Source organism: Athalia rosae, chromosome 4 (assembly GCF_917208135.1).
Source record: "Athalia rosae chromosome 4, iyAthRosa1.1, whole genome shotgun sequence".
NCBI classification, from domain to species: Eukaryota; Metazoa; Arthropoda; class Insecta; order Hymenoptera; family Athaliidae; genus Athalia; species Athalia rosae.
The window spans coordinates 10,284,926-10,310,191 of NC_064029.1; the positions used below are offsets into that span (position 1 = coordinate 10,284,926).

The window sequence follows — 25,266 nt, forward strand, 5'->3', positions numbered from 1 at the left end:
AATTTGCAGAATCGAATTATTGATAGCCTGCAGGCGAGGTGGTATGGTAGTAGGTAGTTCGTAGACTATATCTACACGTATGTACGCCTGGAGTTCAGTTTGTACCGCTGTTTTCAAAGTTGAAATGAATCGGTAATTAAATTCCTTGCTTTTATCATCTTATCGTTAGTGTCGAGTGTTTAATGTTTGCCGTTCAGTTTGTTGTTTAATGTTTGTTGTAATTAGGGAAGGAGGATAAAAGGGGTTGTGAGTCAAGGCAAAAGTAGCAGCAGCGGCGGAACTGAGAAAACTGAGGAAGTTTGAAGTTTAAAAAACTAAAAGTCTAGCGAGCCAAGTTAACCGGAAATGTAGTTTACTGCTTGTAACGGATCGTTGCAATAAAAAGAAAACTTTCGTAGGTAGGTACGTACGTACATAGCTTTGACCGTACTGCGTGGGGAAAAAGAGAAAATAATTAAAAAACCCAACGGGACTTATTGGGTATAAAAAAACGCATACCTCCTACCCGGCAACTCCTAGCCTTACCTCACGTTCTGTATTCGAATAAAAACGAATGGAAAATATTCCTATTATCTTTATTTCAATTCGCGTTTGAGCAACGAAAAACTGGAAATTAACGGTGAGCTTTTTTGCCCAGAGAACTCTGAATTCTCTCGTATTATTATACTTGCGGCATTCATTTCTCGCATGAATATTTCGTACGAACGTCTCAAGTTGGGTAAGGACAGAAAACAGAATGGCATTTTTTTCCTTCGTTGTTCCAATGAATAAAAATGACAATGTGATATCAAAAATTTCACGAATTTTTAAAACCACGAGCGGAGGGAATTGTATTGTTTCTTCTCCTCAGGTTGACAAAAAAAAAAACTCAATTGTCAATGAAATTGAGGCTACAGATATATGCATCAAAAAATGTCCATTATCTGCGAATATGCATCTTTAGTCGGGGTTCCTTTTCCTTCTTTTTTAAAAAATCAAATTTATTCTGCAGTTCAAAGGAAAGTGTAACTAGTTTTTTCATGTCGGGCATCAAGGAGAGGCACGTATCCCAATGTACAACGAGATCGAGCGATAATATCTCTTGGAGTTAAAACTTATCGTGAGTTGTAAAAATGAAGGGGATGAAAAATAGCAAAATTATCATTTGCTCGGTTTTACTGCACGACGTTATATTATCACGAGTTTGTTCAACGGACATTTCTACCCTAAAGAAATGAAAGTAATTGGGAAAGCTGAAGGTTCATGGTAAGGGCGCGAACTTCCGGAAGGCGCTTTCGTTGCTTAAATAAGCAGCGTGCGAGTCTCAATTCTTATTTCCCAACGTTCAAATGCCTTATCCTTTTCGCCCCCCCCAACTTCTTTTTTCTCAGTTTTTTTTCTCTTCTCTATCACGCCATTTGTTGGTTCGTTTTTTTTTTTTTTTTCAACACTCCGTCCTCACTTTTTCTCGTATTTTATCTTTTCGGTAAGCTGCGAGTATAGAACACAATGAAAATTACGGCCTTTCGCAGCCTTTGAATTTTAATTTCGTTTCCGTTTCTGTTTCTTTTGTTTCTTTTTTTTTTTTTTCTAATTCCATTATCATTTTTCGCTTTCGATTTGTTCACAGGAACTGAAAGTAACGTCAATCCAATTCAAAATCCATTGCGAATCGCGTGAAAGCATAGGTGAGCAAAAACGGATGGATAACATCTCTCTGAAAATGCGCATGCAAATTTGCATCGCTTGGAAATGCAACATGAAACTCGTCTAGCGCGGGGATTTCATTACTTTTGAATAATTCCGTATCTTGATTTCATTTTACACATCGCTCTGTGCGCGAATCCTCCAGATTGGGAAGCGCTTCTAAAAAGTGCCGGATTTCCAGCTGATGTTGGATATAGAAAATGAAAAAAGCTCTGCCCTGAGATCATTGTCCTGAAAGGATTTTATCGAACTTGCAAATTTTTCCACTTGGTTTTTCCATTCTCATCCGCTCGTTTAGAAAGACCGTTGGCGTAAGTATGAAGATTTTCCGTACTCGAAAAGTGATTGAAGAAAGAAAAAAATTTCACACTCTAGGCTTCCATAGATGTACGGTAAAAATATATATGATAGGTATAGTGGCCATGTGACGGATTTCTATACATCGATGTTACATGACAGTTGCATAAGACTTAAAGGTCCGTCAGTAACACAGGGTGGGATAATGAACACGCATTTGCCATTAATACCGAGAAAATCAGCGTTCTCTCGGGAAGGTAGAAATCTGGTTTGGTTTTGCCCGGTCCGGTCCGCAGGTTTCTCCGGGCATTTTGCCCTGTGGGATTCGACCCCTTGGCAGAGCGGAGGATGAGAACGGCTGGTCACGGCCCGCCAACCGCTAACTGGCAAGCGGTATAACCGGTAAACCGGTAACCGGAATCCAGAAATCCAGAAACCAGTAAACTAGTTTGCGATGAACGGTCAGCCCCCCGACTCGGTCAAGAGACACCGTCGGCGGTAAACTATTCAACCCACGTGGCTTTAACCCTCTTCCTCGGGTGTCCGAAAACTCCGTTTATACGCGGGGGTTTTTCCTTCGGTTCGAGTACAGAGGGCAGCCACCACGAAGCATAAAACTCGAAAGGATATATCCGCGCCGTTTCCCTCTTTCCGTTTCCCGTCTCCCGTTTCCCCGTTTCCCTGGTCCGTCCACGGGGATTATCGAAGGATTTCGAGACCGCGACGGTCGCGGCCCGAAAGTATCGAGGGGAAATAAAAGCGTATAATATTACGTACCCGTGGACGCTCGAGTGGACGTGACTGTGACCGGGATGATCAGAAAGACCGTAAGGACGGTTCTGAAGGTATCGGTGTTACCCCACATGCTGATTGCCTCGTTTCCCTCGTTTTGTTCCGATCCAATTTTTACCGCACGCACGGTTAACCTGCAATCAGAAAATTAAGAAAAACTCCCATTAATTCTCACGTCCTCGATGGGACAAGACTTTTATTTTCATCGCCGATATATGATTCAATCGATTCATCCCCATTTGTAGCGAAAGGGTCGCTATGTACACATTCACCCCGTAATAAAGGACACGGTACAAATATACCGTATACGAAAAAGTACACACGACCAAATCGTGAACTAAAATCAAACGTTTTCATTGGTTGTGCGATGTACAGGGGAAAAAAAAAAGAAAAAAAAAAACAAACAAACTAAACGCTCAACCTGGATAAGAGATAAGAGAAAAGACAAACAAACTCCACCTCTGCTGTTTATTCAAACCAAACGGTTATTTTGTTATACAATTCGTTTTTCGGAATCCGCTAGGGACGAACAAACGCAAATGACGAGTACGTACCTACATAGAGTGCAATACCTATGTACGCGTGGGGCACGGTACACGTATACCCCATTCACCCCGAGCACATTAACGGAGGGATATAGTCACGCATATGGAGGCATATTCGGCCAGCGGTTCTGTTTCGGGTATGCATTTGGGGTAAAAACCAAAAAAAAAAAAAAAAAAAAAAAAAAAAAAGAAAAAAAAAACAGCAAGAGCCAAAAATAAAAGAATACATTTTTTTCCTCGCTATCCAACTGACCGCAAACATCGTCTGCCCGCGCGTAATAAAACGCCGCGTGGTCCTGCGGGAGAGTAGGAAGAGGAGAGGGCTAGGGCTCCCCGGCAGCGCGTTTTTCGGATTCCATTTACGATATTTTCTGTTACCCCGGATAATCCAAATTAATGCTCTTAGCTACGGGTAATACTTTTGTCATTGGTATTATATTATCGTATTTAATCGACTGCGGGGGCTTTTCGGCTTAACTGATCGGGATTCTGTAGAGCTGAATTTTTGGTTTCGAAAAAAGGGTTATAAACATAATCGTTTCGTCGCTTCTTTAAACAGATATTATGGGCAGCTATCGATAAATCGCGGCTTACGCGCCACGCGCATCGAGGGAAAACGTATCATTTCCTGTTCGAATAGCCTCGACAGCCGGTTCCCCTGGTAACTTTTTCATGAACGAAAGTTGGACCGTGGCAATCCCCGATGCTAGAAAAATTGATGAACGATGAATCGAACGCCCGGACTCCTCAACTCCGATTTTTAGTCTCTTCGCGTGCCTAGTAACTTTGGTCAACGTTACAAAAAAACGAGTGAAGCGAAAAAGCTCCGCTTTGCTACTAACAACAAGCGCGGGAAGTCGGAATCCTGAACAATTCGCTCCTAACTTTCGTACAAATTTGAGTAGAAATGGCTGATACGATACAAAAAGCGAATAAGTGACCTCCGTAAACTTAGCCACCCCTTTTTCCAAAATCTGAATTTCCTCGATTGTTCCGAACTGTTCTAAGTTTGTTCTATATTGTTTCGGAAAATCAGTGTCCTAGTGTACACTAAATCTCCGAAAAATCAAAAAACGTTTTTTTGACCCGGCTCCCCGCTTTTTCGAAAATTTCAATTTTTTCGATTGTTCCAGGTTGTTCTAGTTGTTCCAAACATTGTTCCAAAAGCACATCGTCGTATCTTCAAAAACGAGTAAGAAAATTCAAAAAAGTTTTTTGTCGGCATTTTTGGACCTACGACAAAGTGCTTCAAAGACAATAGGTGAGTTTGAAACAACCAGAGCAAGTTGAAACAATTGAAAAAATTCGAATTTTCGAAACAGGGGGGCCCAGGTGAAAAAAACGTTTTTTTGATTTTTCGGAGATTCACTAGGACATTGATTTTCTTGGACAATATGCATAGAACAAACCTACAACAATTCGGAACAATCAAGAAAATTCGAATTTTCGAAGGGGGGGGGGGAGGGGGGGGGGGGCTAACTTGACGGAGGTAATAAGTGCCATAATAATTCCGGCGATTGTTCGATAAGTTTTTATCGAGAAAAAAAAAAATTTCGAAAGTTGTCAAAGAGTCTCGTTGCGGGACATAGTTTTTGGCGATTCAGGGCATTCGGTTGGTCGACGAACCGCGGTCGGTCGTGTCCCACAACAAGAAAGCGTCGTTCAGCGTATGTGGCAAGAAAAAAGAAACAGCCGAGGTAAAATAAGGGATGAAAAGGTGGGAACACAGCGAGAACTAGCGTCGCGTAGGCGAACGTTCTAGTTTTTTAATGCCGGTGAGATTCGCGCGTCTCTTGGTTATTTAAAATTGATGAAGTGGTTTCACTTTGCGACAGACTCATTACCTAGGCTGGTCAAGTGGAACCTCGACGCCATCTCCACCCTCTTCATCGTCTCCATCCTTTTACCGTTTCTTCTTGTCGAGGTGAAAAGTAGACCGAACGGAGTACAACTCCGTCGGGACAAGGATAAGGATGGTTAAAGAGTAGCTTTTTCGGAGCTCGACGTTGTCACATATGTATACCGACTATACGTTGCGCCGCGTACCTCGTGACCTTGCTCTAATTAAAAATACTTCACGTAGAAGGTTCGCGCACGCGATTTGTGACGCCACGAGACGGAGTCGAGATGGGATGAAATTTAAGTCTCGTCGAGGGTCTTTTTTTTCATTTTTCTTCTTCTCTCTGCTATACGGTCTTGAGCATTCGCTGAAAAATCTGATAACTAGTTTTCCTTTTTCCTTTGCTTAATTCACAACTTTACTAGGCTATCCTCGACTCCTGCCTGATTACACCCTCGACGCTGGGTCGGACCAATAAACCGCAATATCGCGAAGAAGTCGCTGTATACTGGGCGAAAAGGAAGAAAAATTATACCCGCGATCCACCCTTGCTAAAAATAAAAATAATATTAATTGACGATCATGATTCAGCTGAAAGTATTCGGTCGTGTTTTGTTATTAAAATACCTTCTATATATTATTCGGAGAATGGAATTTAGTAATTCAAATGTCGAAAAAAAATCAGGGCGAGTTCAAAATTGCCGAAAAAGACAAAACGCTCGAGAGGGCAAAATGGACTCGACGAGTGCTACCGTCGGTGAAGATTTTCTTTCAATTTAAATTCACGTGCAACGAAGAGCACCCTTCGTCACCAGAGTCGAGAGATCGTCGTCCGAGGGTCGATACGAGCTCATTCGACTCAGGGGATGAAACGCCGAAATTATACGGACAATTAATGGTAACATGGAAACGAACGTCTCCACGGTGGCATCAATTTTCAATTTAATTAACGTCTGGTCAGAAGTGTTGGGTTCGTCGAACAACGATTGAACGAATTAAGCCTCTATGTTCCTAGGCGGTTCCATTGAGGTAGTCTCGGTTCAAAATTTGCCACCACGGCATGTCTCGGCCGTAGTTTTCTGGCCCACTCTAGCAGCACCGTCGCGGTGCAGACGTTACTCGTGTTTTTTCCCTCATGGAAGATGTTTACAAGTGTGGCGAGCAGCGAGAAGGAGCGATGCAAGCAGGGTGCCGTCGTACGAAAGAAAGTAATGTCATCCGCAGCACGCGCGCCGGAGCTCAAAGTTCGCGAAACAAACTGCAGAATTTGAAAACTTTACCTTGGCGTTGAAAATGTGAGGCTTTCTTATTCGGATATAACTCGCGTCCAAATGATTTTGACTCGTCCTCGAGATTTCGGCAGGCGATATTGCGGTTCTTTCATTTTCCGCATCGTAGTTTGCCGAGTTCACGAACCGCGAGAGTTCTCAGGATTATTCCATAGATGAAGTATTTGGAAACTTGAAATTACTACGGCACACTGCACAGCGCCCCGCGGTATCTACCGTTATTATTTAATTTCGAATTCCGCCGATTCTTACTTCTCCTTCATCTTTTTTTTCCAATACCGATATTATGAGATTACATTTACACGAGAGTCGAGTATTAATCGAGAGGTCTCGCGAACGAATGAACGGAGCGCGCAACCGCGGGTCTAATTTAATAATACTGACTAGCCAGTGGCACCGAACCCGAAGGACTTAACAGGACATTCGGGACACCCGGAATATCGCTTGGACTCTAGTCCGCAATGGTTATCGCCTTTGGAACGAGGGTTCTAAATATGAAAGTAAAAGTATCATCCGAAAGGGTATCAAATAGTAGTTCTCGGGGTTCCCCCGGACCATTCTTTTCCTCGGCGAGGTGAAGCATTAACGGTCCACCTCGTCGAAGGAGAGCACTCGAGTTATTTTACGTGGATCATTCCGATTTATCGTGATAATCTCGATCGGATGGCGCAAAAATTCACCACACTCGTAAGAACGCCGCAATAATACGTTCGTTGTTCATTCGTTCGTTCGTTTTTTTTTATTTCTCTCTTCTTTTACGCGGGGACGGCGACGATTCGTATTTCGGAAAATTTATTCAAATCGACCGTCGAGAATTCATTTTTTTCACAAACCCCTGCAGCGAGATATATACAAATACACCCGATCCGACTTTCCGTAATTCTTCTTCAACCTAAATATCCCCCGAAGGCGGTTTCCCTTCTTTCTTTCCTCTCATTCTCCCGAATTTCCTATCGCTCGCTATTAAACTCCATTCAAGTAGTCCCGTCTCAGCTTCATTGAGACCTTGTTATTTAAGCTCCGTATAGAATTTCGTCGCTTCGAACGGCCGTATCCCGGCTATTCCTTCGAGCTCGATCGACTTCTAATTGATCGACTTGTAAAATTCTCTCAATTTGCGACCTATTACTAGAATATCGGTACAGCACCTGCAGTTCCAACTGCGCAACTTGAGCTCCGGAAGCTCCGCCATATATTTCGCAGCTATGATTCGGTATCGACGAACCACTCGATCGGTTTTACATAGCGACTATGTACTTCTACGCGCGCATGAATACGAGAAACCAAGACAAATCACGGCACTCGCCCCTTGGCAGTAAAACTACCAGATTTTACCGCGCTGCAGAGTTGGCAGGTGTAGCGGAGTTCAGTTCATAATTCACATCCGCACCGTCGGTACTTCTATACCGGGGCTTCCAAGAATTGCATCGTTACTCCGCCGTGTTATTAAAATTTCCGCTATCGAGAAGTTTCGAATTTCGATCATGCTTCAGATTTGATTTTTAATGAGGACGTTTTCGAATATCAGTCGATTCGCTCCTCGAGTCCGTACCGAATAATTGAAAACAACACCGTTTGGTAAGTGTAGATTTTCATCAAATCGGAGGGGATCTTCTAGCCTTTGAGTATCCGAAGGACTCGAAGAAAACTTGTAACTGCAAATGTCACAAATAGCGGAGTCGTTGAGACGATGTTTCCTACCCGGAAAGTGTTCGCCATTTTTCGAACACCCCGTAGAACTAGGATCCATGTTACATACCGTTACTCGGTTATACTCTCATGTATATATCGATCGGTTGAAACGTACCTCGTGAAATTGTGTTCGTACGTCTACCGTATCTACGAACATTTATAATCCAAAATTAATCCAGCTGAGTAGCAGAAATGTACAATTTCTTAACTCTAGCATTCCAAGTCGAAGCTGGTGGGTTATACGGGGAGTGCGACGTAGAAGGTATGTCGTCCGTCGGACGGAATAAATCTCGTTCGCGCACACCCACGTATGCGTAATCCATAGCAGGTGGGGGGTATGCTTCGGAGGAGTAACGAGAAGCAAAGGTTATTCGTTACAACGGAAACTGCCTACAGCGAACAAAAGTTTTTGATCGCACGAGGCGTGCCTACTTACGCACGCCATCTTGATTGCATCCCTTCGCTTCGCTTTTCACCCCAGAGCTCTTCGTCGTCGCCTTTGGCTGTCGGAAATGTGCGATGTTTTTTTACTTCTTCTTCTTATTTCTTTTGTTCTCTCATTCTTAGACGTCGCGTTGTAGGTAGGAAATATGTGGGTGATAAACGTATATATTCGAGCTTACGAGGGAGCGCGAGGCGCGACATTTTGGGGAAGAGCCACATCATCTCGGGGAGTAACCCAAAGTGTCTCCTCTCTTCGCGGAGCTACCTAAATGCGATCCATGTGTTCGCTTCTCGTGTCTCCGATATACTCGTCGTTGAATCGTGTCAAGGTTTTTCTTCCTCCGCTACACCGCAGGAACGTTGAAATTAAGGGCCCAAGTTTTGCCTATAGAAAATATTGAGATTGAAATTGTTGCGTATAAAATTTGAAGGGCCGAGTTTCGGTGTAAACTTTCGAGGTTGCCAGACTTCGGCTCACTTATATAATAAGAATACCTGGGCCGATTTTATGCTACAAGGTTATACCGAAAGCCGTGGTGTACGAGAGACAGGCTCTATGGTATATTTAAGCTCGTCACTCCAGAATCCTGGCATCAAATGAGCTAAAAGGGTATCTTGTCGTGTCATCTTTGTGACACCGTCAAAAGCATCATTTCTGAATTTTCCAACCTGAAGGTCACTCGAGGTCTCAACGAGGATCTCACTCTCCCCGTATACAAAATACGTGTTTAGTTACGCCTTCGTCGTCGTCGCGTAGGCTCTTATACTCGACTGACATGTTATCTAATTTTGTAATAACTCATCTAAAAGGGTTCTAAAAGGGTTTTTCATCCCCTTTAGCGACCTCAAATTGCGACGCAGGATTAACGTTGGTTATTTTCTTTTTTTTTTTTTTCATTTTCACGAAACACGCGTAGTTCAGCGGATACGCGACGTGTATCCGATGATCGCATGATTACACCCACGAGTAAGAAAATTAATGAGATCACCGATGATGAAAGAAAAGCATCGAAGACTGAAATTCCAGTTTGTTCGTTCGTTTTTTTTTTTTTTTTGTTTTTCGTGTGGCGAGTGTGGAGTTGAAACTGGATCGCTGTGAAAATTAAAAATGTCAATACCTTATCTATCTCTCCTTTTGTTTTCAGCTCTTTGTCGAGGAATGAAAAATGAGCGACTATGAAAGAAGCGAAGATTGATAGGGTGAGCGGGTGAGCGGGGAGTTTGCGCGAAACCTTTCGTCAAATGGGCTATCCGAACGTGACGGCGGCTCTTCTAGATTACGCGTCTTCGTCTGAACGCACATATAAGTTATATCTGGAAAAATCTATAAATTTTTCCCGGTGATTATCGCCTACAAGACGAAGTATGTTTGCGGATCTCGGATGCCCTCGTATTCGTAGTGGACGCGTACAGTTCGACTAGAGATATACGTGTGTGTGATATATGTGTGTGTGTAACCATCAGCCATCCGTAAGATCGGTAGGTTTGTTCGCGAGGAAAGAGAATCGCGGCGGAAAACGGAAAGCGTCGTGTGACAAAAACAAAAGTTCTTGGATATAAGTTTGCAGATGAGATTGAAGGATAAGGCCGGAGGGTGGTGAGACCGAGGGATAAAGGTGAGCGTAGGTATAACGGCGTCAGGCTTTCACGGTTTAGTCACGTGGAACGGGGTGCAAATAGGTAGTTGATTTGGCAAACATTTGCCGAGTGCTCGAACAATCAACTTTTTACACTAAAACTTGCCAGTCGCCCGAAAGAAAAAGAACAAAAAGAAGGAGAGAAAGGCTGAGTAAAAAAGAATAAAGAGACATACAAGAGCTCCAAACGTCCTATCTACGTTTCTTTTCGCAAAATTCCACAAGACGAGGGCGAATATTCATCTTAATCTCAACGAGAGCAGACTTAGTTTCAAACTCGTTCTCGCCTCTTCATAATTTTGTTCCGCAAGCGAGATGATATTGTCATTAAAATTGATAGAAATTTACGCGCGAAATTTTCAGTAGCCTAGTATCAAAGTACAGCGCGCGGACGACGCCGGGGTATATATTTTTTTATACGTACCAGAAAAACAATTTCACATTTGAAATTGGTTCTTCGGTGAAAAAACGCTCTCCAGATGAAAAAAAAAGGAACAACTTCTGAAATTCTTCGAGTGATTTCAACCCGTTGAATTTTTAAAAAACTTTCGCAAAGTTGTACGTGAACTTTTTCACAAAAGGTGCGTACATGAGCGAAATACAAAAAAATTAATATGCGCCAAAAGTAAAATAATTCTCATGTTTCCCCCGTGAATGATATCGGATGGACTGAAATGAACGCTTCGAAGGGGAACCTGCGATGAAAAAAAAAAAAACATACCGCAGAAATACGATGAAACCGTTTTGGTGTACGTACGTTATAGTTTGCGGTGGAGTTCGTACGTTGTCATAATTGGCAGATGTTACGAATTACCGTTGGAATCCCCGTCGCTCCATTCAAAGGTAGATGGAAACACGAAGGCTCGTATACAAGGAGTATTGAAAAATAAGCTCCGAGTTTTGAATCGCGAACAATCGCAGTCCAACCGATCGACCGATCGCGACAAACCAATATAATGCTTATTCATTACGCGAAGTAAAAAAAAAGTGGAGCCTCTCACTTCGATTTTTAGAATCGACAAAATCAGTTTCGAAAAATTCATCGCCATGGGAATTCGTCAGCGGCGCTCTTCTTAAATTTTCGTTTCAAAATCGGGACCTTTTTCCGGAGCACCCTCTACATTCGTACGCCAGTCGATGGTTATATAATCCCGCAAGAAGGTCGTACCGGAGTTGAGGATGGTGTGATTTGTATAGGTACGAACTCTGTACATATCCCTGGGACTTTCAGGTGGGTTTCAGAGTTGATATCAAGATTATGCCACTCCATAAACTCCGACCCAAACTGAGAGGCGTTATCTCTAATTGCTTAAATTATAACTCGCCAGCCTGTCGACGCCCTTTAGTATTCTCAAAGTATTCGCGGTTAGAATCATAAGCGATAAAGATACGGTACAGGGAAAGAAGGGAACTCCGTTGGCGATCAATCGCCACCGTCGGCTTTTGACCAGAAAAAAAGTATAAAATCGGGCGAAAATTTCGCATCTCGAATACGGTGTCAATGCCGTATTATCCCCGATTCAATTCCTGCGTAATACAGAGCTTTATAAGCGAAGAGATGCGAAGGTATAATACTTCCGGCGGTGCGGATGAATAATAAAATAAAAATCGCAATATAAAACGAAATAAAATAAAATAAGAATTCTGGAATCATGGCGCTACTGCAGTAGCGCTGCCCCGCCCACCCAATTATCCTTAAACTCGAGCAATTTATATTCCTTTCAGAATTTCTTCAGTAAATTACGTTTCTACTGTACGATTCAGTTCCCCTTTAAATCTGTTGATATCTTCGTTTATATCTCCCTTTCGACTCCCAACTCTCTATTATACTGTACGTTATTCTATAACTTTTGTACGTACACATAACACGGCGACTTTGAAAATTATCAAGTTTTGCGGTTTAAATTGTACCGAATTACAAAAACGCTGTGTCGAATTTGATTCGCCCGATCTTTGCTCGTTACGTCGTCCACGTTGTTTACATCCGTTAACGATCGTTTCATCGCATTCTGTGCTAAAACCTTTTACCGTCACTCCGATCTTCTGAAAATGTACGTTATCTCAAGAGTGGAAAGCCGGAAAGAGCAACCAATAGAAAAGCCTAGAAGCCAATTACCAATCGAAAAGGGGTCCCCGAAAAAATGACGAACAATTGGTCCGATCGAGCGGATCATTTTTTATTATTCGTGGACGTACGTCCCTTCGATTCTCGGCCTTTGACAAAACCATTTGTCGCACCGTCGGTTCAAAGAATAAGGATTCTCCTCTCCGAGCGAGATTAATATAGAATCGACGAGTGAAAATTTTGGGGACGAAAATCGTGCAGGGGATAAGGGGCAAAGTTCGAAGCCAAATCCAATATCAAAACTCTCCGTGGAATGTTGACGTCGATCTGCCACGGGAACCTGAAACCTTCGTCCGAATCCTCCCTGTCGGGGTCGGCGTCGCTACCCGCGACACCCTCGGCCGTCGGACTCTTCCTACCCCTTCCGCAGTTTCTTTTCTCCCTAATCCACCCCTCGCCGTTCGCCCCTTCTTTCGCCTTCTTTTTCTCCTCTCGTTATTTTTCCTTTTTTTTCTCTTTTTTTTTCTCTTTTTTTCCCCTTTTTTTCGCCCCCAGCTTTCGTCGTAGCCACTGGGTGACAACTTCGGCGTACAATATCGCCCCGCTTTTCATAGCAGACGAGCAATAACATACGGGCTTAGGTCCCGCCACGGTCGACCTTTGCCGTTGATAATATCCCGTGATCCCGCAGTGATCCCGAAGGAAACGCGTCCGGCATACGACGGGGGATCAAGTACGGGACGAGGAAAATAAGATGAGACTCTGCGTCGAGTGTGAGAGGAGGTATACGTAGGCGGCGTCTACCTCAACCCGGAAAGAGCCGCGAGGGGGCCGGGAGGGGGGAGAACCGGAAAAATTTCGTACGGGTGTATCGGTCGAACGGGAGGTGGCGAAAAAAATTAGCCTACGGTGAAATCGATGAGAGTTTGAAAAGTAGAAATCGTAGAAAGGGGTGATTCGTTATCGGGAGACTCGCATCTCGTTACCACGTGACGAAGGTTCGACGTCGGGTGGGATAGGTATGCGTGTACGGAAGTACGTACACACTCAGGTATACGTATCTGTTGCAATACCAGCGTGTAAGAGGGTGGGATTCTGTATACGCGCGCATCAACGGTGAGCCGTCGGAATGCGTCGCGACGCTTCGGGGGGTCGGAGATAGAAATGAGAATAGGAATAGGAATAGGAATAGGGATAGGAATAGAAATGGGAATAGGAGTGGAAATGGAAATGTGAGTAAAACGGAGAGTCCTTCGAATTAAAGCCCTCAGGGTGCAATCAATTTTTAATTTCAAATCTCTGAACTTCAACGCCGACAAACTCCGATGTTTAATGCAATCCATCCAACCGTCAGAATTTGAATTGCCTAGATATATACATATATTTATGTGACGGGTTATACTGGAGGGGGCTAAAGTTTCAACAAGTTTTAGCTCGCAGGAATTTCAACACGAAATATATAAACTAAAACTTTGTTTTATTAACACGTGGTATGAGGTGATCCCTCGTAGCTCTACACTACTATCATATACCCGACTCATAGGGTGGCCATATTCTTTACTATACGACTTTTTAATTTCAAAAGCCTCTGCCCCCCCAGAAATGTTGTCAAAATTCCTTCGACGACGTGATGAAAGAAAATCAGTTCTCATATCACCTGGCGCTGTTGAAGAGAAAAAAAAAAACGGATATACCGTAAAACTCGATTCGATATTGTACAGGGAAGTATACGTATATGTGTTCCTTTTATTTCACGCGCGTATATGTATGTGCCGATTTTTTTTTTTTTTCATTTTTTTTCATCGCTTTTTCATCGATTTCATCCTCACCCGCGGAATGGTATTATTATTCAAATTCCCGTCACTTCCGGATTGTCAATTTCGGTTAATACGATATCACGGCTTCAATTCTCATGAATATATCGTCCGTTACACGATGGCGGTGGTGCAATATGCGGTGTTGCATATGCTTCGAAATTATTTCTTCATTTTACTTCATCGTATGTGCGTGCGGGTCTACTCTCGCTATGCATAACTGTGACGATTGAAAAGCTGTAGGTACTTCAAGTCGGAGATTGGAGTATATAGTTTACACTGCATCATGCGTGGCATAAATCTTGCAGGGCGAGCATACGTTGCGTGAAATTTAAGATTTTCCTGAAGAATGAAAACCAAAATTGAATTCTGCGTTTATAGGGTATGGTGAGGTAGTAGGTATGTACGTAGGGCAAAGAGTAAATTGAAGAATCGAACTCCCGACTGTATCCAAAGTTAAAGTTCAAGTCAAATATTCGAATTACAAATAAGGAGATGGTTGTTGGTTTTGGGTGAGAGCGACCAAGCCGCGTAATCCATACAATTATCCAACTGGTACAAGTTACATAATTGCGGAAGTTTATCCCAAACGACGCTTTCCATTTTCCTATATAGTCTCTAATTTACTCCTTATTATTACTAATTAAATAAGTTACTTGTCTAATTTACTGCAAGTAAAGCGAGCCGTACATAGGTAGTTAGGTACGTGGGTGGGCATGGATGTAGGTACATAGGTTAGGTACGTACACGTACTTCGGTTGAACGAACCAAGAGCGAATATAGAGAAGAGAAGACAACGACTCGCTCCTTTCCTTTCATTTGTCACGGGTTATTAGCTTCCGCGGAAACGACGAACGCACGGCACGGCTCGTAGTCGTCGCATCGCCACTCGGCTTCCGAGAGGCTTCTCTCGAAATGCTCGCCGTGAAATTCTTAGGAGTTTCCCCTGATAACTTTCGGTGTTTTGCGGCCCTCTCGACCGCGGATAGTAAAGTCTTCCCCGAGAGTTAAAAGAAGGAATTAGAGGTCGGTCTCAAGGAATCAGAATTGAAACCAACTGGCACGTATACGTGTATATAACGTATATACGTGTGTATCTGTGTATGTACGTATGTATGCGAGCACATAAGTCCCTTGCCCGTCCTCGTTCCAACCCAACCGCGTATAGTATTATACCGGGATTAGGAAAAAGATTTTACCAAATCGAACGATGTCTTCCGAGCTATAACGTCTCCTCGTTTCCGTACGGTAGTACCTATGTACGTACCTAATGTCTGCTGAATCCTACTCGAACGATGCCTGCAATCCAGTTTATCCGATGCCAGTTTGATTAATTGGAGGGACGCGATATCGAGCCGGTAAAAACAGAAAAAAAAAAGAAAAAAGAAAAAAGAAAAAAGAAAAAAATCTCAATCCTCTCTGCGAGGTCTAGTGAATCGGGAAGACGAAACATGTTTTTTTTTTTTTGTTTTTTTTTTTTTTTTACAGAAGAATGTACCGTGTAAAGATGTCGTGATATCTTTTTCTTTTTTGTTTTGTTTTGAATTTTTTAGTTCTCTAGTTTCCTATATTCACCGTTTTCAACGACGGAAAAAAGATCATCGTAAAACTTCTGTATATGCGAATACTATTTATACGTATGCGAGTATGAGATCTCATATATTTTTCAAGTTCTTATCTTCGCGTACGTTCGCAAAACTGTTTTCACCAAAAACCGCTTTTATTCTAAAAGTTTTTTCTCCGAGTCTCTCTGGAAAAGTATTTTTATCTTCACCTACCAAATGTCACGTTATTAGACATGAATTATACATCCAACATGCGCGGAATGATCGAATTCCGTGATTCTGTTTGCTTGAGTACAGTCACTAATTGAATCTTTTGTTTATTAATCATTGGGGCGGAGCAATGAAGAAACGGACGTTATTAAAACCGGGGATAAAGACGGGGGCTTTTTCCGAGCAAAATAAAAAAAAGAGGAAAACAGACGGGATCGTCTGAATTTTTTTCGAGTAAACTCAAAGGTAACTGTACCCGTATAAACCGAATTGCGAAAAAGAAGTAAAGAGCGGAAGAAAAAAAAAAGAATTCTTCGGACATAAAAGAGCCATAAATGCTGCAGACGAAGAAACGAAATCTGCAGTGGGACGAACCGGAGAGATTCGTAAAAGCAGGACAAATAAGTTACCGCAACTGCAAAGAGAAGCGAGATGTGTATCGGGATAGGTACGCATGGAAACCAAGCTCTCCGATATCGCTAGAGACAAACACACATTTTCGACCCCTCCACTTTTTTTTTATGGCTATTTCGGAACGGGATCCTCGTCATATTTTACTTTTTACCGTAGCCTACCCTGTGTAACGGTATCACCGTTAAAAAGGAATGGAAAATTCCGTGTAATATTTTATTAAAACATTCGGACCGGTCGAAGGAAGAAAAACAACCCCTGACGTATTTAATGGCCGTTTATCCCGAACAATAATCGGGAGCACGCAGATTTTCCGCAAAAGAAGTGCGAGATAAAAAATTCTATTTCATTTCGAGGCAGGCAGGCTTGTATAGGTCGGTGAGTCGAGTGCTTTATGGATTCGATATAGTGTAAAAAACTCGTCCCGCATATCTAAAACTTTCAAATGGATTGCGCAATGAAAAAAAAAAGAAAAAAAAAAAAAATGCTACAAATATTTTGTCACTTTCAAAAAAGTTGTCCTCCAGCTTCGTTGCTGCAATGTTATTTGTGCACGCGTCATACAATTTGCATACGGGCTTTTCCGACCGCACCACTTCCTGTTTCGGAACGGTGGACGTTTGAATTTTGGGGAAAATTCGCGAAATCTGCATTTTCCACGATAATTCAGCTACATTTTGAACCGATTTTTTCGATAAATGTTTTTCGTTTTTTTTATTTCTCATCGGAACCATTCAAATATCGTTGTTCGCTACTCATGCGAAAAAGCGGAGCTTTTCGGCCGAACTATTTATTATTTATCCCGTTTTTCCCTCTACTTTTTCAGAATACTCGATTTTGTACAGCGCAAACTTTGTAGAATCTCTGGCTCCACGGCTGTATTGAATTTGTACGCACACTGCGATGAGGCCAATCTTCAAAATTACACGATTATAAATTGTTTGAAGTGAAAGGAAATTTATTAAAATCATCTGGATTTCGTGAAAAACTCAGTTTGAAGATGAAGATTTGCGAAAGTTTTCATACACATACAATATACATGCTTACACTCCCGCAGTTGTTCTAATCGGAAACAGGAGGCGTTCGATCGATATCTTCTAAAGACGCTGTGCGATGAATTATTGATTTATTAAGCAATTATTCGTCGTTTTGCCGCCCAGATCCGATGGATATATAAACAGAATAAGCTGTAAGAAGAGTTATAGATGAAGTTTGAACCTTACGAACTAGTTGGAAGAAATTCACCGAATGTCAAATGTGTATTTCCCACGTAACAAAAAATAAATAATAAAATTAAAAAAAATATCAAACAGAAAACAAAAGTTTCCGAGTGGAGTCTGCAGATCGGCCAGACCTGCCGAAGTCGATTCGAGATTTCTCAACGCACAGGGCGGCCCAAAAATGACCCGGGAAAATTTGAAAATGTGAAAAAGCTGAAGTGTGGAAAAATCCGTTGAGCTTATTCCGTGATCAGCGAGGCTCCTATACGTCAACGAGGTATCATCGTCATTCTGGTATCCGTTATCTGGAAACCTTCTTTTCGAGCCGACGCAGGAGAAATATTTACGAGGCATAACGTAAATTTCATTATTCAAATTTCTTCAGTTTTCAAAAAAAAAAACTTTGAAAGGATTCGGTTGCGTGCTGTTTTATGCATGTACGTACGTCAAACTCGGCTGGTTCATTTTTCTGGCCACCCGATACATGCGTAGACTTCGCACGCATATTATGCAGTACTCCGAAATGTTTGCAAATTACGACAGGGGTAGGTATGCGTGATATTCCCTTTGACCTTACATTAGTCGATTATATTCGCGTGGAAATCTATGTCTGTATCGTGCGGTTGGACCTATTTGGTCGTATAAATTAAGTAGATGGTATGTACAGGGTGGTCACTCCGAGCTCATATTTCGGAAACTATTTGGGACGGCGAAAAAACATGTCGTAGGAAACCTCCCGCGTAGAGTTAGAAAAGGGTGAAACGCTCGTGTAATTATTAAAAGGATCTCGTCGGTGGAGGTGCCGTACGAAAGACCAGAAATTTTACAAGTATCTTATCCAGAGAACATTGACGAATTAATAACGTCAGTTGGCATTAAGTTTGACGGGATGGTCCAAAATCCGACGATGCAATTTCCCGAAGATGCAGCGCCTTGAACGACGTCAAATGCAGGCGGTGAGCTTATCGGTAGTTGTGACTTCTGAAGTTTGCAAAATCAGATTCAAATTGGCTTCAAACATTGCCGCATATCGAGTTACTTGACAATTTTCTCGTAGCATATTTAAAATGTATCGATTCCGTCATTGCGCGATCCGTGGAAGTTTTTTAATCCGGGAACACAAAATTTCTCGTCGTCCGATCTTGTCTCGAAGACAAAATATACATAAGGGCCGGCCGGGATAAAAAGGGGTACTTGAGGAAATCACGAGATAAAAAAAAACTCAAACCCCGAATGATGTTTGAAGTCCTTTTTGACAATTTAAGAAAAAAATTTACAAAATTTTAAGGTACCCCATTTTGCTCCGCCTTCCCCTATGTGGGGTGCATTTGAAACGGTCAAATTAACGTCGATATATAGTTTTCATCAAAAAAGATTAGCGGCCCCGCAGAGAGTAGGGAAATTTTTACTTTTTCAAGAAACATATTTCCCAGTTTCTAATAGTTCTGAAGACGTAGCTTGTAAAATTTTGAATAAAGTACCCTACATAACGGGAAACGATGCTGTAAGTACCATCTGGTCAGAGTAGCTGTTATATACAGCGTTACGGGGCGGGTTGCCCGCCTTATACGTCCGTGTATATCGCGCGGGCCATTATGAGGCGAGGAAAGACAAACGCCGTTCCTAACTTGACTTAATTAATGAATTACTTTCCTTAATAACAAAATGTTACACCGCTCGACTGCTGTATGCGATATATAGACCGTGTACCCCGGTATGGGGTATACATCGTTCGGTACACACCGTATAATATAGATATAGATACACGGTGAAGCCAATAAACTTGGATTAGCCACCAGCCAGACGCCCGCCGCCAGGTAAAACTTAAACTTTCATCTACTCTGGGCTCTATAGGTTATAAATTATGTACCCTGTATGTACATATACATGTATGTATGTACCCCATATATGTATGGAGGACATACATCACCGAACATGTACGAACTCTTTGCGTGTCAGGAGCTCCGAGTGTCGATCACATATTACGTGTAGCTATACATACATATATACAGCGTTGGATTTGTTGGGCGCCGGCAATTTTATTTGTATTCCTTTTCGTTCGATTTTTCTTTTATCGTTAGACAGCTTCCACTTTGACGGCATTTCACGGCGCTGCAGTACTCTACTTTGCTCTCGTTATTTTTACGTCACCATTTTTATCCTAGATAGAGAAAGAGAGATGTTAAGAGAGAAGGGAGAGTTTAATCATTTTTCTCGCCCTCGGGGCTTCGGTAGAAACGAAAAAAAAAAAAAAAAACAAACAAAAACAAAGAATCGCACAAAAACACATGTTCCACAAGTCTTACAATTTTCTCTTTTTTTTTTTTTTATAAAAATGCACAAGAATAACAAAAAAACAACCGAATAATGTTGGGGCTACATTCATCCGCTGATGAGAACCTCACGCGAACGCAATTGATCGATCCCTTTGGAGTGCTGAGATTATAAAGCGACGCTAACCCCAGATCGACTTTAATAACCTGTGGAAAGAGTTCCCCAGATTAGTCGATCGGATTAATTCATTTGCAGTCCTGTAGTTCTTTTTTTTTTTTTCTTTTTTTTCTTTTTTGAGAGTGTGGCCACGTCAAAATCTGTACGTGCTCCACGTATTTTTATTAACGAATATACATGTCACGTGACACGTAACGTGTAGACGAATAACGACAAAGAATCAATCGATGTAGGGTTTTTAATTTCTGTTTAATCAAACGAAATAACGAAGGTGTTTGAACGACGGATCGAATGGTGCAGGAGAGTCTGACCTAACCTATAATGTACACACGACGCACCCTTATAGGTGGTGCGTAACGTATACATCCAATCGATACACACGCACAGCGATCGTTTGTTTCACAGCAAAAATACGATCGCTTATTCCTCTGTTAATTTATTTTTCACAGAACCCATGAATGACCATCGTCGAACAATTCCCCCCGAAGAGGTCCCCGTTGGACAATGTTTAGATACGTATAATAGGCATGTTGCATACACCGTATTACGCAGCCACGTTCTTTCTTTGATAAATACGTACAGGTGATATCCCATGAGAGAACGATACGGGGTATAGACTCCACCGCACGGTCCATCGAAAGCATGGGGAGGATCGAAGAGGTCAAAAATAAAAACAATTAAAAAATCGAAGGAGGGTATGTAAATGATACGGGTGTACGTACGTACATGTATAATACCCGGCGAGTTTGATCACCCGGGCAGATTTTCATAACGGAGTTAATGATAAAGTTGAGAAAATATTAGCAGCTACGCTTCGCTTCTGACCCTTTACCGATCAGGAGTAACAAACTGCGTAGGCGAGTGCGAATCTTAAAACTTGTGTCGAAGTAATAAAATTATTCGCAGGGGAGAAATTTATTTTCTTCAAGTTGTGCGTAGATGTACAATAATTATAAATAAGTATAAAGAAGAAGAAAAAAGTGGCCAGGAACGGAGGGGGATTTCATTTCTTCGAGAGCTTGCGGTCCGCCTTCTGTTTGGAATTTTAAAATAATCTCAAACGCGAGATCCTGGACCCTTCTCGGCTTGTATTCCGTACATTTCTATGTATAGCTTTACCGATATTTCTTAAAAGAGAAGTCTGGTACGTATCTAATTTTATTTTTTTCCAAAAGTATAACAGCAGCACGTGCCGACCAACGATACTTGTATACCTGTAAGAGCGATAAATAACGGATTAAGTTTTCCCGCGAAACCGAAACAATAATTCTAGAAGTTGTATAACCCGAAGCGAGCGAAGTGGATTTCTGATAAGGAATAAATCTTGGTTATTTATATGTTTTTCAATTTTATTTGTTTTCAGTTCTTACTTTCGATCTTGTTTATTTGTTTGTTCATTTGTTTATTTTGTGTTTCTTCCGTTAGGTTAGGTCAGGTCAGGTTGGGAGCACGGCTATGTTCCGCGTGGGTATCTACGTACTTGTGTATGTGAGCATATAGGTATACTTATGTGTAATACAGATTGTATCTAGAGTCGTTTTCCAATAACACTAGGCGAGATTTATTCCCGGGCTGTTTGATTATCGGATACTTTGATTTATCGTGAATTTACATTTGGAGAAAAATAAAAGTGTAGCGATAGAGCGCAATCGATCGTATGATATCTTGATTCGTTCGCCGCGCGTATAGCAAATTCCGAAAATATCGCATAACGCGTGCTCCGTGACTTTAGCTTTTCAAGGAATACATTTCGCCAGTTGGAATTTGCATAATATTGTACGTTGAAAATTACGAATCGGATATCACAACGATTGATATGGAACGATTTTCGAAATCACACCCGATACGCGACAACCATGAATTTTTTCGTCGGTGTAAACCTGCAATCGAAGTACCCCGAAAACAAACCTACAGCGAATTCCATCGAATGGATCCTATCGGTCAACCTCCTGGAAATACCGCCACGTTCGTAATTATGCGAATTCAAATTTCACGATGCGATGTCGAAGGTGGAAATGCCACGCTGTGTGTCTGTACCGAAATGTCGATTATTAGAGAGAACAAAAAAAAAAAAGAAAGCGAACGTCGACGTACCCTCGATTGTTTTGTTTTTATCCGTAGAGCAGCATCGAAGCATGTCCGAGGAAACTCTATGATATCGTCGTTAGTGCGGAAAAAGGAAATGAATCCAAGGTATGATTCACTTTTTCTTCCGCCGTCGTCGTTATCATCGTCTAACGATTCAAGGGGTTGTAATTATCGGTTAAGATTCAAGGAATACGACGAACCCAATATATATGTATACATAACAATTTGGCGAGTAACGAAACGTGCGCGGTTATCGGTGAACCGCCGACGTCAAGGAAATGATCTTCGGTTTGGTTAGGTATAACATAACTCGCGAGTGAGGGAAGACCGTTTACAAGGTAAATATTACGGCATTCCGTCATATCCTTTGGGGTCGTAATTCATTTGGCATTTTTTCCGCCAGCTACCCCCACAGATTTTTCCCTACGGCGAGACCCGCCTACGTCTCCTCCACCACGTGATACGATATACCCAGCCAGGGGTCGTTATCCCGGCAGTTTGAAGGGAAGAAAAGAGGAGATGGAAGCTTACGAGAAGCGTAGGGAGGATGAGACGGAAGACTCGGCGGTAGCCGTCGGAGCGACGTCTTGCCATTCCACGGATATATCCGCATTATATGTAGCATCGGACTCGAGCCGGACAGAAATTTCGTTTTGTCAAAATAGCCCTTGAACGGTCGATTCGACCGCCTTCGCGGAAAGATATTTGAATGAAATCATAATAACGATAAAACTCTAGGGTGCCCCGGTGTCCGTCGTTCTCGCGTACGCCGACGAGCGACGACAACTCGAGCGACGAACCCTACAATTTCTGCTCATCTCAAGCGGCTCGCTCCGACTCCTTTCGACCCCGTAGCACAGAGGCGTTGACGTCGCGAGCTTGCGGCTTCGCTACCAGAAGCCGGGGAAACCGAAAACGACGACCCGAGTTCATCCATTTTGTATGCCCCCTCTAGCCGAAAATTTACATTTTTTCAACGTCGTACAAGAATAACCGTACAAGGATTTGAGGGTACCGACGTTGCCCGACGTGAAAATTCAGTCCCGCGGAACGTTATCGTGCGTTACGTATCCGGGACACCTTATGAATAATCGAACGCCACTTGTTACCTATAAAAATTGGATCGAGGTGAGATTAGAGAAGAGGGACGCCGCGTGGGGAAAATACCACGCTGGAAGGAACTGAATTCGATACGCCTGGTGTGCGGAGAGAATTTTTTACTCGAGATCGCCGAACTTCTCCCTAATCAACGGGGACGGATTTCTGTTGATATTTGAAATAGTCGTCTCTCTGAATTCACTCTTGACGGTTCGTACGAATTTCTCATACTCGAGATAAATTCGCAGTTTCGTTCCGATCATTCGGTGTATATCTATTTCAGATAATCCAAGAGACTCCCTGTAAACTCTAGACGAATTCACGATAACCTAGACGAGGTCCCGACGATATCGATAAAGTCCTCGGGTGATCCGAGATCAACTGGAGATTTTTAGATAAGGGCATCGAATATCCGACAGAAAATATTCCCGTCATCCGATTTATTCTCTACATTCGAGGTCGTGAGCTCTACACGAGAATACACCTCCTTTAACCCAACGGACCAGGGTAGACGGATGAAATGAAATTTCACGCGTAACAAAATTAGGCGTTTTTTAACCAGCGTACTAACTAGGTTTTGCAATTACCAACTAATTCCCCCAGTCCGCTGTACAGGGTGTCTCAGAACTAGGTGCAAATTTTTTCAGGGGTAATAGGAGAGTAGAACAATTTCGCGTCTATATAACACGTGCTATCCGAAGTTCCCGAAATACGGGCGCTCAAAAAGTCATGTTATCCCGAAATTACTCGGCTCGTTCCCTACTATCACCCCTCGAAAATTTTGCACCTAGTTCTGAGACACCCTGTATTTGTGCATCATTGTACCGCGTGTTTAAAGGTAATCTCCAAATTGACCAAATCGATAGAACCGATGCCACGAAATTTCACCGGTGATAGAAAAAAAGTGAAGGTCTGTTCGAAAGCGATGAAATTTTGTTCTACCAATTCTGCTCTGGTCCCGACGATCCTGTGTCGGTAAAAACTCGAGGTCGCTGGAAATTTTATAAAATATCTAATAGATCGACATCTCAGCAAATCCGGACACAAACTCATCGATCAGAAACAAAGTATGACAGAGCGATCTCTCACTCCATACGCGTATCAAACGTCTCTTTCCTTTCCATGTCCCTCGGAGAATCGACACGTGATCGAAGAATTTGAGGGGCGAGACGAAGGACAAAGATCTACCGACACCTAGAAAATCTCTTCCTTTATACTATACTCCCGTAGACGAATTTCACTTGCTACCGAGCCCTACCTACGCTTTACACACCCGCTGGCTTGTCCGGAGGGTGGTAGCGAAGTGGAAGGAAAAGAGCCGAACTTCTTCGCCATCCAAGGCATCGTCGTCGTCGTCGTCCTACCGGAAATCGCACAACGTCCTGCTGCACGTCACCGTCGTTCTACCGTTTGATCTATACGCACCTGAATTCTTCCGATAACGTCACCGACTTTGTGATATTCCACCGAGGACGTACTTCCGGAATCTAACGTCTTTACTCATCTCCGTTAACCGTTAACCTATTATAATTGAGTGTTGCTCCCGGAGCGTTTTCTGATTGCCGGAATACGGTTAATTGTTCGCTTTATTTCTTTTACCTCGCCCAGGTACGTTGTGCAACTGACGTTACCATTTCACGTACAGAATGCGGAATTCTCTCATTGTCAGTGACGCCCATTTTCGAGGGCTGGATTCGGAAACGAGTTGCCGGGATCAGCCCTAATTCATTTTCTAATTTTTAAGATCGGGGCCCCATTGTAGGCGACGTTCCGATTTATTACTCCGAGGTGACCTCCTTCCTCGCCGAAAAAGTCCCTCGGAACGAAGAGTCCGGGGCAGTGGAAACCTTCGCGATCCTGATTTCGAATATTCTCCCGACACAACCGCTGCGTAAATCTCTGCAAATGTTGTGTAAAGCTAATTGTTAGATATGAGTAACGATATACATCCCATGTTTTGATACGAAAATGATCGATCGTTGGTAGCGGTTCGCCCGACCGCAATCACTCATCTTAGAACGTTTCTAACAATAAGCCGCGTTATTAAGTTTGGGACACGCGGGACAATCAGCGCGTACCCTCCAGGTTCCGCGTATACCTACGCGATCAGTTTCTCCCAACA

General features: G+C 42.6%; 1 protein-coding gene across 1 annotated transcript in view; it reads right to left on the minus strand.

The window, feature by feature from the left end:
• The window catches only part of LOC105693027 (Ig-like and fibronectin type-III domain-containing protein 1), a 94,888-nt gene that overhangs the window by 49,169 nt on the left and 20,453 nt on the right, over positions 1 to 25,266 (minus strand). The window contains exon 3 of the mRNA XM_048654105.1: positions 2,761 to 2,909. Within this exon, the coding sequence (XP_048510062.1) occupies positions 2,761 to 2,848 (88 nt within the window). The 5' untranslated portion in view covers positions 2,849 to 2,909. The remainder of the gene's footprint in view (positions 1 to 2,760; positions 2,910 to 25,266) is intronic.